The sequence below is a fragment of the Nomascus leucogenys genome, chromosome 21 (assembly GCF_006542625.1).
Source record: "Nomascus leucogenys isolate Asia chromosome 21, Asia_NLE_v1, whole genome shotgun sequence".
NCBI lineage: Eukaryota > Metazoa > Chordata > Mammalia > Primates > Hylobatidae > Nomascus > Nomascus leucogenys.
Genome location: NC_044401.1, coordinates 55197860 through 55212977, shown reverse-complemented (window position 1 = coordinate 55212977; position 15118 = coordinate 55197860). Strand labels below are relative to the sequence as shown.

The 15118-nt window shown below is 41.7% G+C and overlaps 1 protein-coding gene and 1 pseudogene across 1 annotated transcript in view; one reads left to right on the top strand and one right to left on the bottom strand.

Moving 5' to 3' along the window:
• The window catches only part of FANCD2 (FA complementation group D2), a 71261-nt gene that overhangs the window by 20140 nt on the left and 36003 nt on the right, over positions 1–15118 (top strand). Inside the window, exons 15-18 of the mRNA XM_030802032.1 lie at positions 2478–2621; positions 3802–3936; positions 5259–5390; positions 7488–7598. Coding sequence (XP_030657892.1) covers positions 2478–2621; positions 3802–3936; positions 5259–5390; positions 7488–7598 — 522 coding nt within the window. The remainder of the gene's footprint in view (positions 1–2477; positions 2622–3801; positions 3937–5258; positions 5391–7487; positions 7599–15118) is intronic.
• Positions 12822–15117, bottom strand: LOC105738794 (annotated as a pseudogene).

The following is a 15118-nucleotide window of genomic DNA, read 5'->3' as shown; positions in this document are numbered from 1 at the left end:
CTAAATTTTTATTTTGTTTGTTTGTTTTTGTTTTTGAGACGGAGCCTCGCTCTGTCACCCAGGCTGGAGTGCAGTGGTGCAACCTCGGCTCACTGCAAGCTCCGCCTCCCGGGATCAGGCCATTCTCCTGCCTCAGCCTCTCCGAGTAGCTGGGACTACAGGCGCCCGCCACCACACCCGGCTAATTTTTTTTTGTATTTTTAGTAGAGACGTGGTTTCACCGTGGTCTCGATCTCCTGACCTCGTGATCCTCCCGCCTCGGGATGGTGCTGGGATTACAAGTGTGAGCCACCGCGCCTGGCCACGCCTGGCTAATTTTTTGTATTTTTAGTAGAGATGGGGTTTCATCGAGTTAGCCAGGATGGTCTCGATCTCCTGACCTCGTGATCTGCCCGCCTTGGCCTCCCAAAGTGCTGGGATTATAGGCGTGAGCCACTGCACCGGCCTTGTTTTGTTTTTCAGGAGACCAGGTCTTGCTTTCACCCAAGCTGGAGTGCAGTGGCATAATCATAGCTCACTGTTGCCTCCACCTCCTGGGCTCAAGTGATCCTCCCTCCTCAACCTCGCAAAGCAGTGGGATTATAGGCATGAGCCACCATGCCAAGCCTGATTATCCCTTTGCAGGTTGCTGTTTTTTCCACTTCATGTCAGGAATGTTTTTTCTCTGTCAAAAAATATAGTATGGCTCAGCAGTCCCTAACCTTTTTGGCACCACGGACTGGTTTCATGGAAGAGAGTTTTTCCACAGACTATGTCAGGGCATGATTTCAGGATGAAACTGTTCCACCTTAGATCATCAGGCACTACTTAGATTCTCATAAGGAATGTGCAGCCTAGATCCTGTGCATGTGCAGTTCACAATAGGGTTCACACTCCCATGAGAATCTAATGCAGCTGCTATTCTGACAGGAGGCAGATCTCAGGTGGTAATGCCCACTTGACCACCCCTCACCTCGTGCTGTGCATCTTGATTCCTAGCAGACTCTGTGGTCCAGGGGTTGGGGACCCCTGGTCTAGCTTATTCTTTTTGTTTGTTTTTAATTTTTTAATTTAAAATTTTTTTTAGATAGAGCTTGGCTCCATCACTTAGGCTGGAGTGCAGTGACACAATCTTGGCTCACTGTAACCTCTGCCTCCCAGGTTTAAGTGATTCACTTGCCATAGCTTCCCGAGTAGCTGGGATTACAGGCACCTGCCACCATGACCGACTAATTTTTTTGTGAGTATTTTTGGTAGAGATGGGGTTTCACCGTGTTGGCCAGGCTAGTCTCGAACTCCTGACCTCAGGTAATCTGCCCACCTGGGCCTTCCAAAGTGCTGGGATTATAGGCGTGAGCCACCACGCCCAGCATGGCTTATTCTTTTTGATGACTGTGTAATATTCCAAAAAAATAAAATTACTCCATCATAATTTATTGAACCTTTCCTGTATTGATGTATTGATGGACATTTATAGTTTTTCCAACTTTTCACAAAGTAATTTTCCTTTTTTTTTTTTGAGACAAAGTCTTGCTCTGTCACCTAGGCTTGAGTTCAGTGGCTCGATCTTGGCTCACTGCAACCTCTGTCACCCGAGTTTAAGCGATTCTCCTGCCTCAGCTTCCCGAGTAGCTGGGATTACAGGTGTGTGCCACCTTGCCTGGCTAATTTGTGTATTTTTAGTAGAGACGGGGTTTCAGCATCTTGGCCAGGCTGGTCTTGAACTCCTGACCTCGTGATCCACCCATCTCAGCCTCCCGAAGTGCTGGGATTACAGGCATGAGCCACCGCGCCCGGCCTAGTAATTTTCCTGGTAATAGTGAAAATACATACTGTAGTTGGCAACAAATACACACTGGCGTTGGCAAGTTATTGAATTTTTCTTTTAATAAATATCAAATGTTCAGGGTTACTTCTGCAGTAATATCACTTTTATGCATATTGCTCTGTATTCTTTTGTTTTGTTTTGTTTTTTTGTTTTTTGTTTTTTGAGAATGGAGTCTCGCTGTCTCACCCAGGCTGGAGTGCAGTGGTGCGATCTCAGCTCACTGCAAGCTCTGCCTGCCGGATTCACACCATTCTTCTGCCTCAGCCTCCCCAGCAGCTGGGACTACAGGTGCACGCTGCCACACCCGGCTAATTTTTTGTATTTTTAGTAGAGATGGGGTTTCACCGTGTTTGTCAGGATGGTCTCCATCTCCTGACCTTGTGATCTGCCCACCTTGGCCTCCCAAGTGCTGGGATTACAGGCATGAGCCACCGTGCCTGGCCTGCTCTGTATTCTTAAGGGGTACCAATGGTTAACAGTTATGGCACTTTATTTATCTGAAAAATATTTCTGAGTTTTGTGAAAAGTGTAGATACTCGCAGGGGAGTGTGTGGAACAAATGAGCATTATCCTTTCTGTGTTTTAATTAGAGGAAACGCTGCTGTTTCATTGTAGCAAATGTACTGATTTGTTAACTGTTTTTCTTTTATTGCATATTTATTGACAATAGGTGTTTGACCTGGTGATGCTTTTCATCATCTATAGCACCAATACTCAGACAAAGAAGTATATTGAAAGGGTGCTAAGAAATAAGATTCGATCAGGCTGCATTCAAGAACAGCTGCTCCAGAGTACATTCTCTGTTCATTACTTAGTAAGTGTCAGAGACTATATAATTTTTTATCTGAAATGGAAAGCTTTACAGCTCCCATATAAAATTTCATCTTATTTCAGTCCATTGTTCAAACCCATCGAGATTTTTGAATTTTATTTTTGCATTAATCATTTTAATTGCCTATCTCAATGCAGTTTGCAACTTTGACAAACTGGCCTTCCGTATCCTATTTAAGTAGCTTATAAAAACCTTGAGGGGAATAGGACCAGCCTGTAGAAACTAGTAGAAATGTAAATATGTACCTATTTGAACTATCACTCTGGCCATTCAAAACTGTGGACTTTAGGTGATAATTCCTCTGGAAATGTAAATTATTCAAAGTGGAATTTTATAAGCTAGGAATAGTGTTTTGCTGGCTGAACGTTCAGGATATTAACAGTATAGAACTTAGAAAACTGGATGAGCCAGTGGTTTGGGGTTTGGGTTAGGAGCTAATGAGAATACCTTGCTGGGTCTTAAATTTTATATTTAGGAATAGATTTAATGGTTGTATTATTTTATCTTGCAGTTCTTTCTGTGTTTATTTCTGCCAATTATATATGTTTTGGGCTGTAATTTTCTAGATGCAGAAACCGTATGTAATTTTTCATTGCATTTTCCCCAATAAAGCATTATACCCAGCTTAGTACTAAATATAAGATTTTTAAAAATTATGTTATCAGTAAGGAAGCTATGTATTAACTGGTTATTTACTCTGGGTCCATTAATGTCTATATATATTGCATTATTGATAGAGCATGATCACTTCTTTTCTTTTAAAAAAATCAGTTTAGTTAGCATTGAACTTTATAGACCAACTTCAAATTATAACCAAGGTGGAACATCCCTGGGGGGTAGTGTGATTACGTGAGGAAACTGGGATTTAGAAGATCTGGCCTCCAATCCCAAATTGAGCAGATAGGAACGTTCTATTAGGCTTGTAATTTAACTTCTTTGAGCTTAAAGGTCAATTATTATCCAAACGTGGAATCCCATTGATGCTGAGAATAATCTCAGAATGATGAAGGATTATTTTTGTGTAAAACAAAGATTAAGATTTCGTAAGTTAAAATGAGAGCTAGGGAGGAGAAGTCTGACATTCCAAAAGGATAAGCAACTCAGGTTGTGTACTAACTGTTTCCTACAGCTTCTTTTCTCTCTCTACTCTTCCCCACTCAAGGTTCTTAAGGATATGTGTTCATCCATTCTGTCGCTGGCTCAGAGTTTGCTTCACTCTCTAGACCAGAGTATAATTTCATTTGGCAGTCTCCTATACAAATATGCATTTAAGTTTTTTGACACGTACTGCCAGCAGGTATGTTGAAACATTTATTTTGGCAATGAGGGAACATGGAAAGGGAAAATAATCTGATGTTTATTTCTTATTGGTTGGAACTCACTGAAGGGGAAGGAACTCTGAACTGGGTCTCAAGAAAGCTCAATTCTAGTCCTAGCCTTGACGAAATGAAGAGACTTGACTGGTGGATCTAACTCTGTGTTCTGAGCTCTAAAATTCTCTGTCTGAAATTAAGATCCAGATCTAGTCTGTTTCAAAACATGAGACACTTTTTTTTGTTTTGTTTTGAGACGGGGTTTTGCTCTTCATGTCCAGGCTGGAGTGCAGTGGTGCTATCTCGGCTCACTGCAACCTTCGCCTCCCGAGTTCAAGTGATTCTCCTGTCTCAGCCTCCTGAGTAGCTGTGATTACAGGCACACACCACCACGCCCGGCTAATTTTTTGTATTTTTAGTAGAGACAGGGTTTCACCATGTTGGCCAGGCTGGTCTCGAACCCCTGACCTCAGGTGATCTGCCTGCCTCGGCCTCTCAAAGTGCTGGGATTACAGGCATGAGCCATCGGGCCTGGCCGAGACATATTTTAATAGCATATATCCAGAGAGGGAGGACTGTATTTGTGGAAAATGTTTATGAAAGCAAGTAAAGAACAGTGTCTTATTTTGTATTTTTACATATATTCTTCCTATCATTAACAATGTTAAAACACATTTGAATGGAGCTTTTAAAATGAAGATTTGTAAAAAAATTTTAAACATTTAAAGTAGAGCAATAGTTACAGCTGACATGAGGTAGCTGTTGCAGTTGAGAATATAATTCTGTTATGACTATGATGGAGTGACAGTATAAAGGGAGAATGGCATCTAAGACATTTTTGAACCCTCTTAATGTCTTAGAGACACTATCATGATCCATGTTTGCTTGGAAACATGCAAATCTAGCCTGTACTATATAGAGAAAACCTTTAAAGCTTTTAGCTCCTTGAGTGCCATCTTTTTGAGGAATTTCAACTGATCTTGTACAACCTCAACTTAAAGGGTAAAATTTAACCCATATGGGAAAAAGAAAGAGGAAAACTATGCCAAGGAGCAAAATCAGGAGGGCTTAGGTAGTGCTCACTGATAAAATATGGGAAATAGGTCAAGATGGGATGGTCAAGTTACACTGGCATATTCCTAAATCTCCTGAAGCCAACATTAATGAAAACTAGATAATAGATGATGGGATTGGGTTGATTGTGATTTTAACGAAGAAGAAATTGGAGAGGCCTTGGGGGTGAATCCCTTTAGAGTGGCCATCCATATTTTGTTTTACACTGTCCTATTGACTTTCCCCTGTATAGGAAGTGGTTGGTGCCTTAGTGACCCATATCTGCAGTGGGAATGAAGCTGAAGTTGATACTGCCTTAGATGTCCTCCTAGAGTTGGTAGTGTTAAACCCATCTGCTATGCTGATGAATGCTGTCTTTGTAAAGGTATCTTACTGGCTTCTTGTACTTTAGATATTGAATACTATAATTGGTGGGAGGAGGTGGGAAGGAGGTGAGATGATGGGCAAGTAATATAAATAAAAAGTGACTGTTCTATCTATGTGTTAATTCATTCAGCAAATACTTCTTTATACCTAACCTACAGGCTAAGCTCTGTTCTGGGTGCTATGAATATAAAGTAGGCCCTTGCCTTTGATGTCAAAGACTAAGACACATAAGCAAGTCACTATAAATACAACATGGTGAATTCTCTGGTAAAGTACCATAGATACAACAGAACAAGAATAATTAAATTTAGCCTGGGAAGCTGGAGAATTCTTCAAAGAGGCGATGTGAGTGATTGCTGAAGGATGGGAATGACTGACAAGAGAAAGTATGGGAAGTGCATTCTAGGCAGAGAAGAGTTTGAGCAGAAGCAAACTGGTGCCCAAGTCAATGGTGTGACTGAGGAATGAGAAGCAAACAAACATGACTGGAGAATAGGATATATATGGAGAGGAATGATGGGAGGCAAGGCTGGTAAGACATAAGACAGGCCCATGTTGCAAAGAGTCTCAAATAACATGCTAAAGAGTTTCAACTTTATTTTCTAGACAATAAGCTATTACTAGTTTTTACATAGAGTTGACCTAATCTACTCAGCGTTGAGAGGATAACTCAGTAGGCTATATGATGGGTGGATTGGAGACCACTGAAATGGTCTAAGGGAGTGAGTGTAAGGGCCGGATTTTGGTCACGGGAATGTAGAAGAAATGATGGCTTAAGAGACAATTTGGTGTTAGAATTAACATGACTTGGTGACTGTTAAGAATATGTGGCAGGCTGGGCGCGGTGGCTTATGCCTGTAATCCCAGCACTTTGGGAGGCCGAGGCAGACGGATCGCCTGAAGTTGGGAGTTCGAATCAGCCTGACCAACATGGAGAAACTCCTTCTCTACTAAAAATACAAAAATTAGCTGGGCATTGTGGTGCATGCCTGTAATCCCAGCTACTCGGGAGGCTGAGGCAGGAGAATCACTTGAACCCAGGAGGTGGAGGTTGCAGTGAGCTGAGATCATGCCATCACACTCCAGCCTAGGAGAGAAGAGCGAAACTCCATCAAAAAAAAAAAAAAAAAAAAAAAAAAGAGTGAGGGATTTATCTCCAGTGTTGGATACTATAGAGGTTGAAGATGGAGCAGAGGCTATTGGCTTTGGCAATTAGGATACCTCTGGTAACCTCTGAGAGAACAGTGTTAATTGAATTATAAGGGTGGAAGCCAGAGAGCAGTAACTTGAAGACTTGGGGAATAGAGTCAATGTTGAGAAGCATCAAGGAGGAGAGAATAAAAAAAGTAGCTTGAGAAAGAAGCTGGTTGCAAGGGAGATTATTTTTTAGATGAGGAGGTTTGAGATTGCTTGTAGGCTGAGAGAAAGGATTCAATAGAGAGGAAGAAATGGAAATTTTAAAAAATTAATTAAAAGTTTGCAAAGCTGTTTTATTACTTTATCCTCAGACAAACCATGAAAGGTACTATAGCTATTATTATCGCCACGTTACAGATGAGAAAAGCTGAGGCATTTCCCAAAGTCACAAAGTAAATAGTTTCCTCGTGACTCCTTCCAGATCTGTAGAGAAGGGAGAAATAATTCATGGAGTAGAAGCTGGGAAGGGATGATATGGCAAGGAATAGGGTAAAGACATAACTTTTGGTAGAATATTGTTTTCACTGAAAGAAAGGGAAAGGTGGAGGTAAAGAATACCAACTGGGAGGTGCATTGGAATGATTAAGCAGTAGATGATTAAAGCCCAGGATTGTGGTTCAGAGTGAAGAGGATAAAGAAAACTTCATGTTTCCTGATAGTTCCTAGTCTCTGATAATAAGAGATTTAGAAAGTTGTAAGAGTTTTCTCAGTTTATATCTAGTCTATCAAACCTTTGGGCTCTGAGCATAGCTTTTAGAACTTGAGCTTTTAAGGGAGCTAAAAAGTTTTAGATACCTGGCTATCTATGTGTGTCTCTTTTAAAGGGATTTTAATTTTTTGAATTTTAAGGGAAAAATGTTAGCTGCTAGCCTCATTGTTGTCATCATTTTTTCCACAGGGCATTTTAGATTATCTGGATAACATATCCCCTCAGCAAATACGAAAACTCTTCTATGTTCTCAGCACACTGGCATTTAGCAAACAGAATGAAGCCAGCAGCCACATCCAGGTAAGAGGCAATATGCTGGGAAAGATTCTTTTTTTTTTTTTTTTCCTGAGACGGAGTCTAGCTCTGTCTCCTAGACTGGAGTGCAGTTGGCACGATCTCAGCTCAGTGCAACCTCCGCCTCCTGGGTTCAAGCAATTCTCCTGCCTCAGCCTCCCAAGTAGCTGGGACTACAGGCACGTGCCACCATACCCAGCTAATTTTTGTATTCTCAGTATTTTGTATTAATTTTAAACCTCTTTACTTGAAATTTGCTAGAAAAAAAAAAAAACAAGCAAATGATAGATTTGCTGTGTGTAGTAGTGGAAATGGAGTACATAGCCATAGTACTAGCATTTTTTTATTCTTACCACAAACATTAAGTGCCTATTCTGTGCCAGGCACTGATATATTAGATCCTCTGCCCTCAAAAAGCTTTGTCTGTTAGGGTAGAGATGGGTCTGTGATCAGCTAACCATGAAACTGTTCAGGTTCTGAGTGCAGTGGGGACACAGAATTGCCTTGTTTCCTAAGAAACATCTCCATCTAACGTGAACTTCACATGGGCTTGCTTTCGTTTGTGGACACCATTCACTGAAAAAGCCAGGCGGTAATCCCAGCACTTTGGGAGGCGAAGGCAGGCAAATCACATGTGCCCTGGAGTTTGAGACCAGCCTGGGCACCATGGCAAAACCCCGTCAGTGAGCCATGATTGTGCCACTGCACTCCAGCCAGGGCAACAGAGTAAGACTCTATCTCAAAATAAATAATTAAATAAATAAATAAAATAAAACAAAAGGAAGAGATTAGATTGGAATCATAACTTGTAACTCGTTTGTATTTTTAGTGCTACCTTATGGCAGTAATTCATACTGGACTGTGACTTTGAACAACCAGCCTATATATACATATATATGTGTATATATATGTATGTGTATATATATGTGTGTGTATATATGTGTATATATATGTGTACATATATGTGTATATATGTGTATATATGTGTGTATATGTATATATGTATGTGTGTATATATGTATATATGTGTGTATATGTACGTATTATATATATATACATGTATATGTATACATATTTTTTTATTTTTTGAGATGGAGTCTCACACCGTCGCCCAGGCTGGAGTGTAGTGGCGCAATCTCAGCTCACTGCAAACTCCGCCTCCTGGGTTCACAGCATTCTCCTGCCTCAGCCTCCCGAGTAGCTGGGACTACAGGCGCCTGCCACCACGCCTGGTTAATTTCTTGTATTTTTAGTAGAGACAGGGTTTCACCATGTTAACCAGGATGGTCTCGATCTCCTGACCTCATGATCCGCCAGCCTCGGCCTCCCAAAGTGCTGGGATTACAGGCATGAGCCACCGCGCCCAGCCACAGCCATCATATTTTTTATCTCTTTTCCCCCCCTTTCTTGGATCCCCAGTCAGCACATTTTTTTAATTAAAAAAAAATTTTTTGGACTGGGTAATGTACATGTGTCATACAAAATTCAAAACATATAGAAGAGTATCCAGTGAAAAATAACTCTCACTTCTTCTCAGTTCTGTAGGCACCTGGTTTGTCTCCCACAGGGGCAATCACTTTATAATCTTCTGAGATGTTCTGAGAATTTACAAATTTGTGTTTACCTGTAGTTTCCTTTCCCTTCTTTATTTTATTTTTGTTTTATTTTATTTATTTATTTATTTTTGAGACGGAGTCTCGCTCTTTCACCCAGGCTGGAGTGCAGTGGCGCAATCTCGGCTCACTGCAGGCTCCGCCCCCAGGGTTCACGCCATTCTCCTGCCTCAGCCTCCCACATAGCTGGGACTGCAGGCGCCTGCCACCTCGCCCAGCTAATTTTTTGTATTTTTATTAGAGACGGGGTTTCACCGTGTTAGCCAGGATGGTCTCGATCTCCTGACCTCGTGATCCACCCGCCTCGGCCTCCCAAAGTGCTGGGATTACAGGCATGAGCCACCGCGCCTGGCAGTTTCCTTTCCCTTCTTTTTCTACATCTTACCTTTTGCATTTAGCAGTTTATTTTGGAGATTGCTTCAAATCAGCAATATAAAGCTACTTCACTATTTTATTTTATTTTTGAATTTTGATAAAATATACATAACATAAAATAGACCATTTAAGCTGTTTTTAAGGGTACAATTTAGTAGCATTAAGTATATTCGCAGTGTTATACAACCATTGCCACTATCCATTTCTAGAACTTCCTGATCATCCCAAACAAACTTTGTACCCATTAGGCAATAATTTGCCATCTTCCTCTCCCCACCCCCTAGTAATCACTAATCACATTCTGTCTATGGATTTGTTCATTCTAGATGCCTCATATAAATGGAATCATACGATATGTATCCTTTTGTGTCTCGCTTATTTCACTTAGCATAATATTTTCAAGGTTCATGTAGGTTGTAGCATGCGTCAGAACTTTATTCCCATTACAGCTATAATAATTCCATTCTTGGCCGGGCGCAGTGGCTGACGCCTGTAATCCCAGCACTTTGGAAGGCCGAGGCTGGCGGATCATGAGGTCAGGAGATCGAGACCATCCTGGCTAACACGGTGAAACCCCGTCTTTAATAAAAATACAAAAAATTAGCTGGACATGGTGGAGGCACCTGTAGTCCCAGCTACTTGGGAGGCTGAAGCAGGAGAATGGCGTGAACCCAGGAGGCGGAGCTTGCAGTGAGCCAAGATCGTGCCACTGCACTCCAGCCTGGACGACAGAGGGAGACTCTGTCTCAAAAAATAATAATAATAAATAAATAAATAAATAAATAAATAATTCCATTCTTTGTTTTTGTTGTTGTTGTGTTTTATTTTGTTTTGTTGAGACGGAGTCTCACTCTGTCACCCAGGCTTGAGTGCAATGGCACAATCTTGGCTTATCGCAACCTCTGCCTCCTGGGTTCAAGCAATTCTCTTGCCTCAGCCTCCTGAGTGGCTGGGATTACAGGCGTGCACCACCATGCCCAGCTAATTTTTGTATTTTTAGTAGAGTTGGGGTTTCATCATGTTGGCCAGGCTGGTCTTGAACTGCTGACCTCAGGTGATCCACCCTCCTCGGCCTCCCAAAGTGCTGGGACTATAGGCGTGAGCCACTGCGCCTGGTCCCCATTCTTTGTTTATACCACATTTTATTTATCCATTCATCCATTGATGGACACTTGGGTTGTTTCCACCTTTTGGCCATTTGAATAATGTTGCTGTGACCATTGGTTTACAAATATTTGTTTGAGTCCCTGTTTTCAGTTCTTTAGGGTGTATATCTAAGAGTGGAATTGCTGGGTCATATGATGACCATATGTTTACCATTTTGAGGAACCACCAAACTGCTTTCCATAGCAGCTGCATAATTTTACATTCCCACCAACAATCTATGCAGGTTCCAATTTCTCCATATCCTTGCCAACATTTATTTTCCTTTCTTAAAAATTTCTTTTGATTTTTGTTAATTAATTTAAAAATTATTATTATTTTTAGATAGGGTCTTACTCCATCACCCAAGCTGCAGTGCAGTGGCGCAATCATACTTCACTGCAGCCTGAAAATCCCGTGCTTAAGCAGTCTTCCCACCTCAGCCTCCTGAGTACCTGGGACTACAGGTACCTGCCACCTCGCCAGGCCCTATTTTTTAATTATAATCATTCTGATGAGTGCGAAGTGGTATCTCATTGTGGTTTGATTTGCATTTTCTAGTGACTAATGATGTTAAGCATCTTTTCATGTACTTCTTGGCCATTTCTGTATTTTTGTAGAAATGTCTATTCAAGTCCTTTACCCATTTTTGTTTGTTTTGTTTTTGAGATGGGATCTCACTCTGTCACACACGTTGGAGTGCAGTGGTGTTATCTTGGCCTACTGCAACCTCCACCTCCCAGGCTCAAGAGATCCTCCCATGTCAGCCTCCTGAGTAGCTGGGACCACAGGTGTGCACCACCATGCCCAGCTAATTTTTTATAATTTTGGTAGACATGAGGTTTAGTCATGTTACCCAGACTGGTCTGGAACGCTTGAGCTCAGGAGATCCACCCACCTCGGCCTCCCAAAGTGCTGGCATTACAGGCACGAGCCACCGTGGTCAGCTCTTTGCCCATTTTTAAATTAGGTTTTTGTCATTGTTGAGGTATAGGAGTTATTTATATATTCTGGATATTGATCCCTTATCAGATACATGATTTGCAAATATTTTCTCCCATTCTATGGGTTTTCACTCTGTTGATAGTGTCCTTTGATGCACTAAAGTATTTAGTTTCAATAAAGTCAAATTTATCTATTTTTTTTCTTTTTCTTTTCCTTTCTTTCTTTTTTGAGATGGAATCTTACTCTGTCGCTAGGGCTAGGCTGGAGTGCAGTGGCACAATCTTGGCTCACTCCAACCTCCGCCTCCCAGGTTCAAGCGATTCTCCTGCCTCAGCCTCCCGTGTAGCTGGGACTACGGGCATGCGCCACAACGCCCAGTTAATTTTTGTATTTTTAGTAGAGACGGGGTTTCACCATGTTGGCCAGGATGATCTCAATCTCTTGACCTCATGATCTGCCTGTCTCAGCCTCTCAAAGTGCTGTGATTACAGGCGTGAGCTACTGCTCCCAGCCTCCATTAAGTTTTAAGATGGCACTCACCATCTTTGTGAAAAGTTGAACATGACTAACAAAATCTAATTATATCTTTAGAAGGGGTAAACAGTGATACCATTTACTGAATTGGAATTACTATTAAAATTTTTAAAAAACAACATATTCATTTAACCACAAGCCAGTCTTAGTTTTTTTTTTTTTTTTTTTTTTTTTTTTTTTTTTTTTTTTTTTTTTTTTTTGAGACAGAGTCTCGATTTTTCACCCAGGCTGGAGTGCAGTGGCTCAATCTCGGCTCACTGCAAGCTCCACCTCCCGGGTTCACGCCATTGTCCTGCCTCAGCCTCTCCGAGTAGCTGGGACTACAGGCGCCCGCCACCACACCCGGCTAATTTTTTGTATTTTTAGTAGAGACGGGGTTTCACTGTGGTCTCGATCTCCTGACCTTGTGATCTGCCCGCCTCGGCCTCCCAAAGTGCTGGGATTACAAGTGTGAGCCACCGCGCCCGGCCAGTCTTAGTTTTAAATGAGGACCACCCAAGAAGATATTCTGTCAGTCATTCATGATCTGAATTCTGGTGTATGACCTCTATTAAAGTATGGTACACATAAAAAAGTCATGAGACATTTGTTTTGTAATAAATAAGGCAGTGGCCAATTATTACTCATTAGTAGCTTTTTTGAGATAAGCTATCAAGTTTACCCTTTCCGCCTTCTTAATTCCGGCAAAGATCATTTTTCTTCCAGGGATGTACTTCTTGGGATTCTCCAAATACTCCATCAGTGTACCATCTCCCCAGGTGATGCCTTTGTTCTTACTGGTGTCTGTGTAAGAGAATCCAATGGCCTGACCTGTCTTCTACACAAAGAGACCATGGAGATTAGGCCCAGTCTTGTGCTTGCCTCCCTTTTCCACTGTGTGGCAATGGACACACTTCTGAACAAAAATCTTCTTACCTTTCTCAACATCACCCGTATTTAATTCTCTTTTTCGTCACTGGCACCACGAAGGTTGCCACTCCAAAGCCGTGCGACCTACTCTCTATCAATTTTTTTCTTGTGTTGCTTGTCCTTTTGGTTGTCATGCTTAAGATACCATTGCCGAATCCAAGGTCATGAAGGTTTTCTTTTATTTTCTTCTAAGAGAAAGTTTTAGCTCTTAAATTTAGGTCTTTGATCCACTTTGTGTTAATTTTTGTTTATAGTGTATTTTAATATTTTAAGGATTTAACTTCATTCTTTTGCACATGGATATCCAGTTTTTCCAGTGCCATTTGTTAAGAAGATGGTCCTTTCACCATTGAAATGATTTTGGCACCCTTGTCTAAAATCAATTTGTCACATATATGAAGGCTTATCTTTGAACTCTGTATTCTATTTCATTGGTCTATATGTCTGTCCTTCTGCCATCACCACACTGTTTTGACTGCTGTAGCTTTGTATTAATATTGAAATCAGGAAGTGTGAGCCCTCCAACTTTGTTCTTTTTCAAGGTTTTGGCAGTTTGGGGTCCCTTGAAATTCCATGCAAGTTTTGGTATGGATCTTTCTGTTTCTGCAAAACATGTTGTGGGACTTTGATAAGGATTGCACTGAATCACTTTGAATGGTATTAGCAAAATTAAGTGTCTTCCAATCCATGAAGACAATAGCTCTTTCCATTTACTTATGTCTTTAATGTTTTTCAGCAATATTTATTTTATTATTTTATTTTATTTTGAGACAGTGTCTGGCTCTGTCACCCAGGCTAGAGTACAGTGATGTGATCCTGGCTCACTGTGTTCTTGACTTCCCAGGCTCAGGTGATCCTCCCACCCCAGCCTTCCGAGTAGCCAGGACCACAGGCATGCACCACCACAGCTGGCTAATTTTTGTATTTTCTATAGAAACGAGGTTTTGCTATGTTACCCAGGCTGGTCTTTGGTCTTGAACTCTTGGGTTCAAGCAGTCCAGCCGCCTCAGCCTCCCAGTGTTAGGATGACAGGTATGAGCTACTTTGCCCAGCCTTGCCTCCATGTTTAAATCTTTACCTGAGTATTTTATTCTAGTTCATTATTTTGGCTGAGCAGTCATCAACATTATGATAATTTTCATATCCTTATAGAAATAATAACAATAAAAGATATTATTGAATGTCTATCATGTGCTAGGCACTGTTCTAGAAGTTTTTTATAATTTATCTCTAATCTTTAAAACAACCTTCTCCATTTCGGGCCAGGCACGTAATCACACCTGTAATCCCAGCACTTTGGGAGGCCATGGCAGGCGGATCACGAGGTCAGGAGATTGAGACCATCCTGGCTAACATGGTGAAACCCCGTCTCTACTAAAAATACAAAAAATTATCCAGGCATGGTTGGTGGCGGGTGCCTGTAGTCCCAGCTACTCGGGAGGCTGAGGCAGGAGAATGGCATGAACCCGGGTGGTGGAGCTTGCAGTGAGCCAAGATGGCGCCACCGCACTCTAGCCTGGGCGACAGAGCGAGACTCCGTCTCAAAGAAAAAAAAAAAAGTCCCCATTTCACAGACGTAAAAATTAAAACTTGGAGAGATGAATTGACTTGCTGAAGACACACAGGGCTGGGTGTGGTGGTTCACACCTGTAATCCCAGCATTTTGGAAGGCCAAGGCTGGTGGATCACCTGAGGTCAGGAGTTTACCAGCCTAGCCAACATGGTGAAACCCCATCTCTACTAAAAATACAAAATTAGCTGGGCATGGTGGCGGGCGCCTGTAATCCCAGTTACCCAGGAGGCTGAGGCAGGAGAATCGTTTGAACCTGGGAGGCAGAGGTTGCAGTGAGCCGAGACTGCGCCTTTGCACTCTAGCCTGGGCAACAAGAATGAAACTCCGTCTCAAAAAAAAAAAAAAAAAGCAGTAAACAATAACAGCCTTTATAGTCTAGCTATATGGCTCAATATCCATACCTTCTTTTGCTGTGCCATTCCAGCATTTTCATC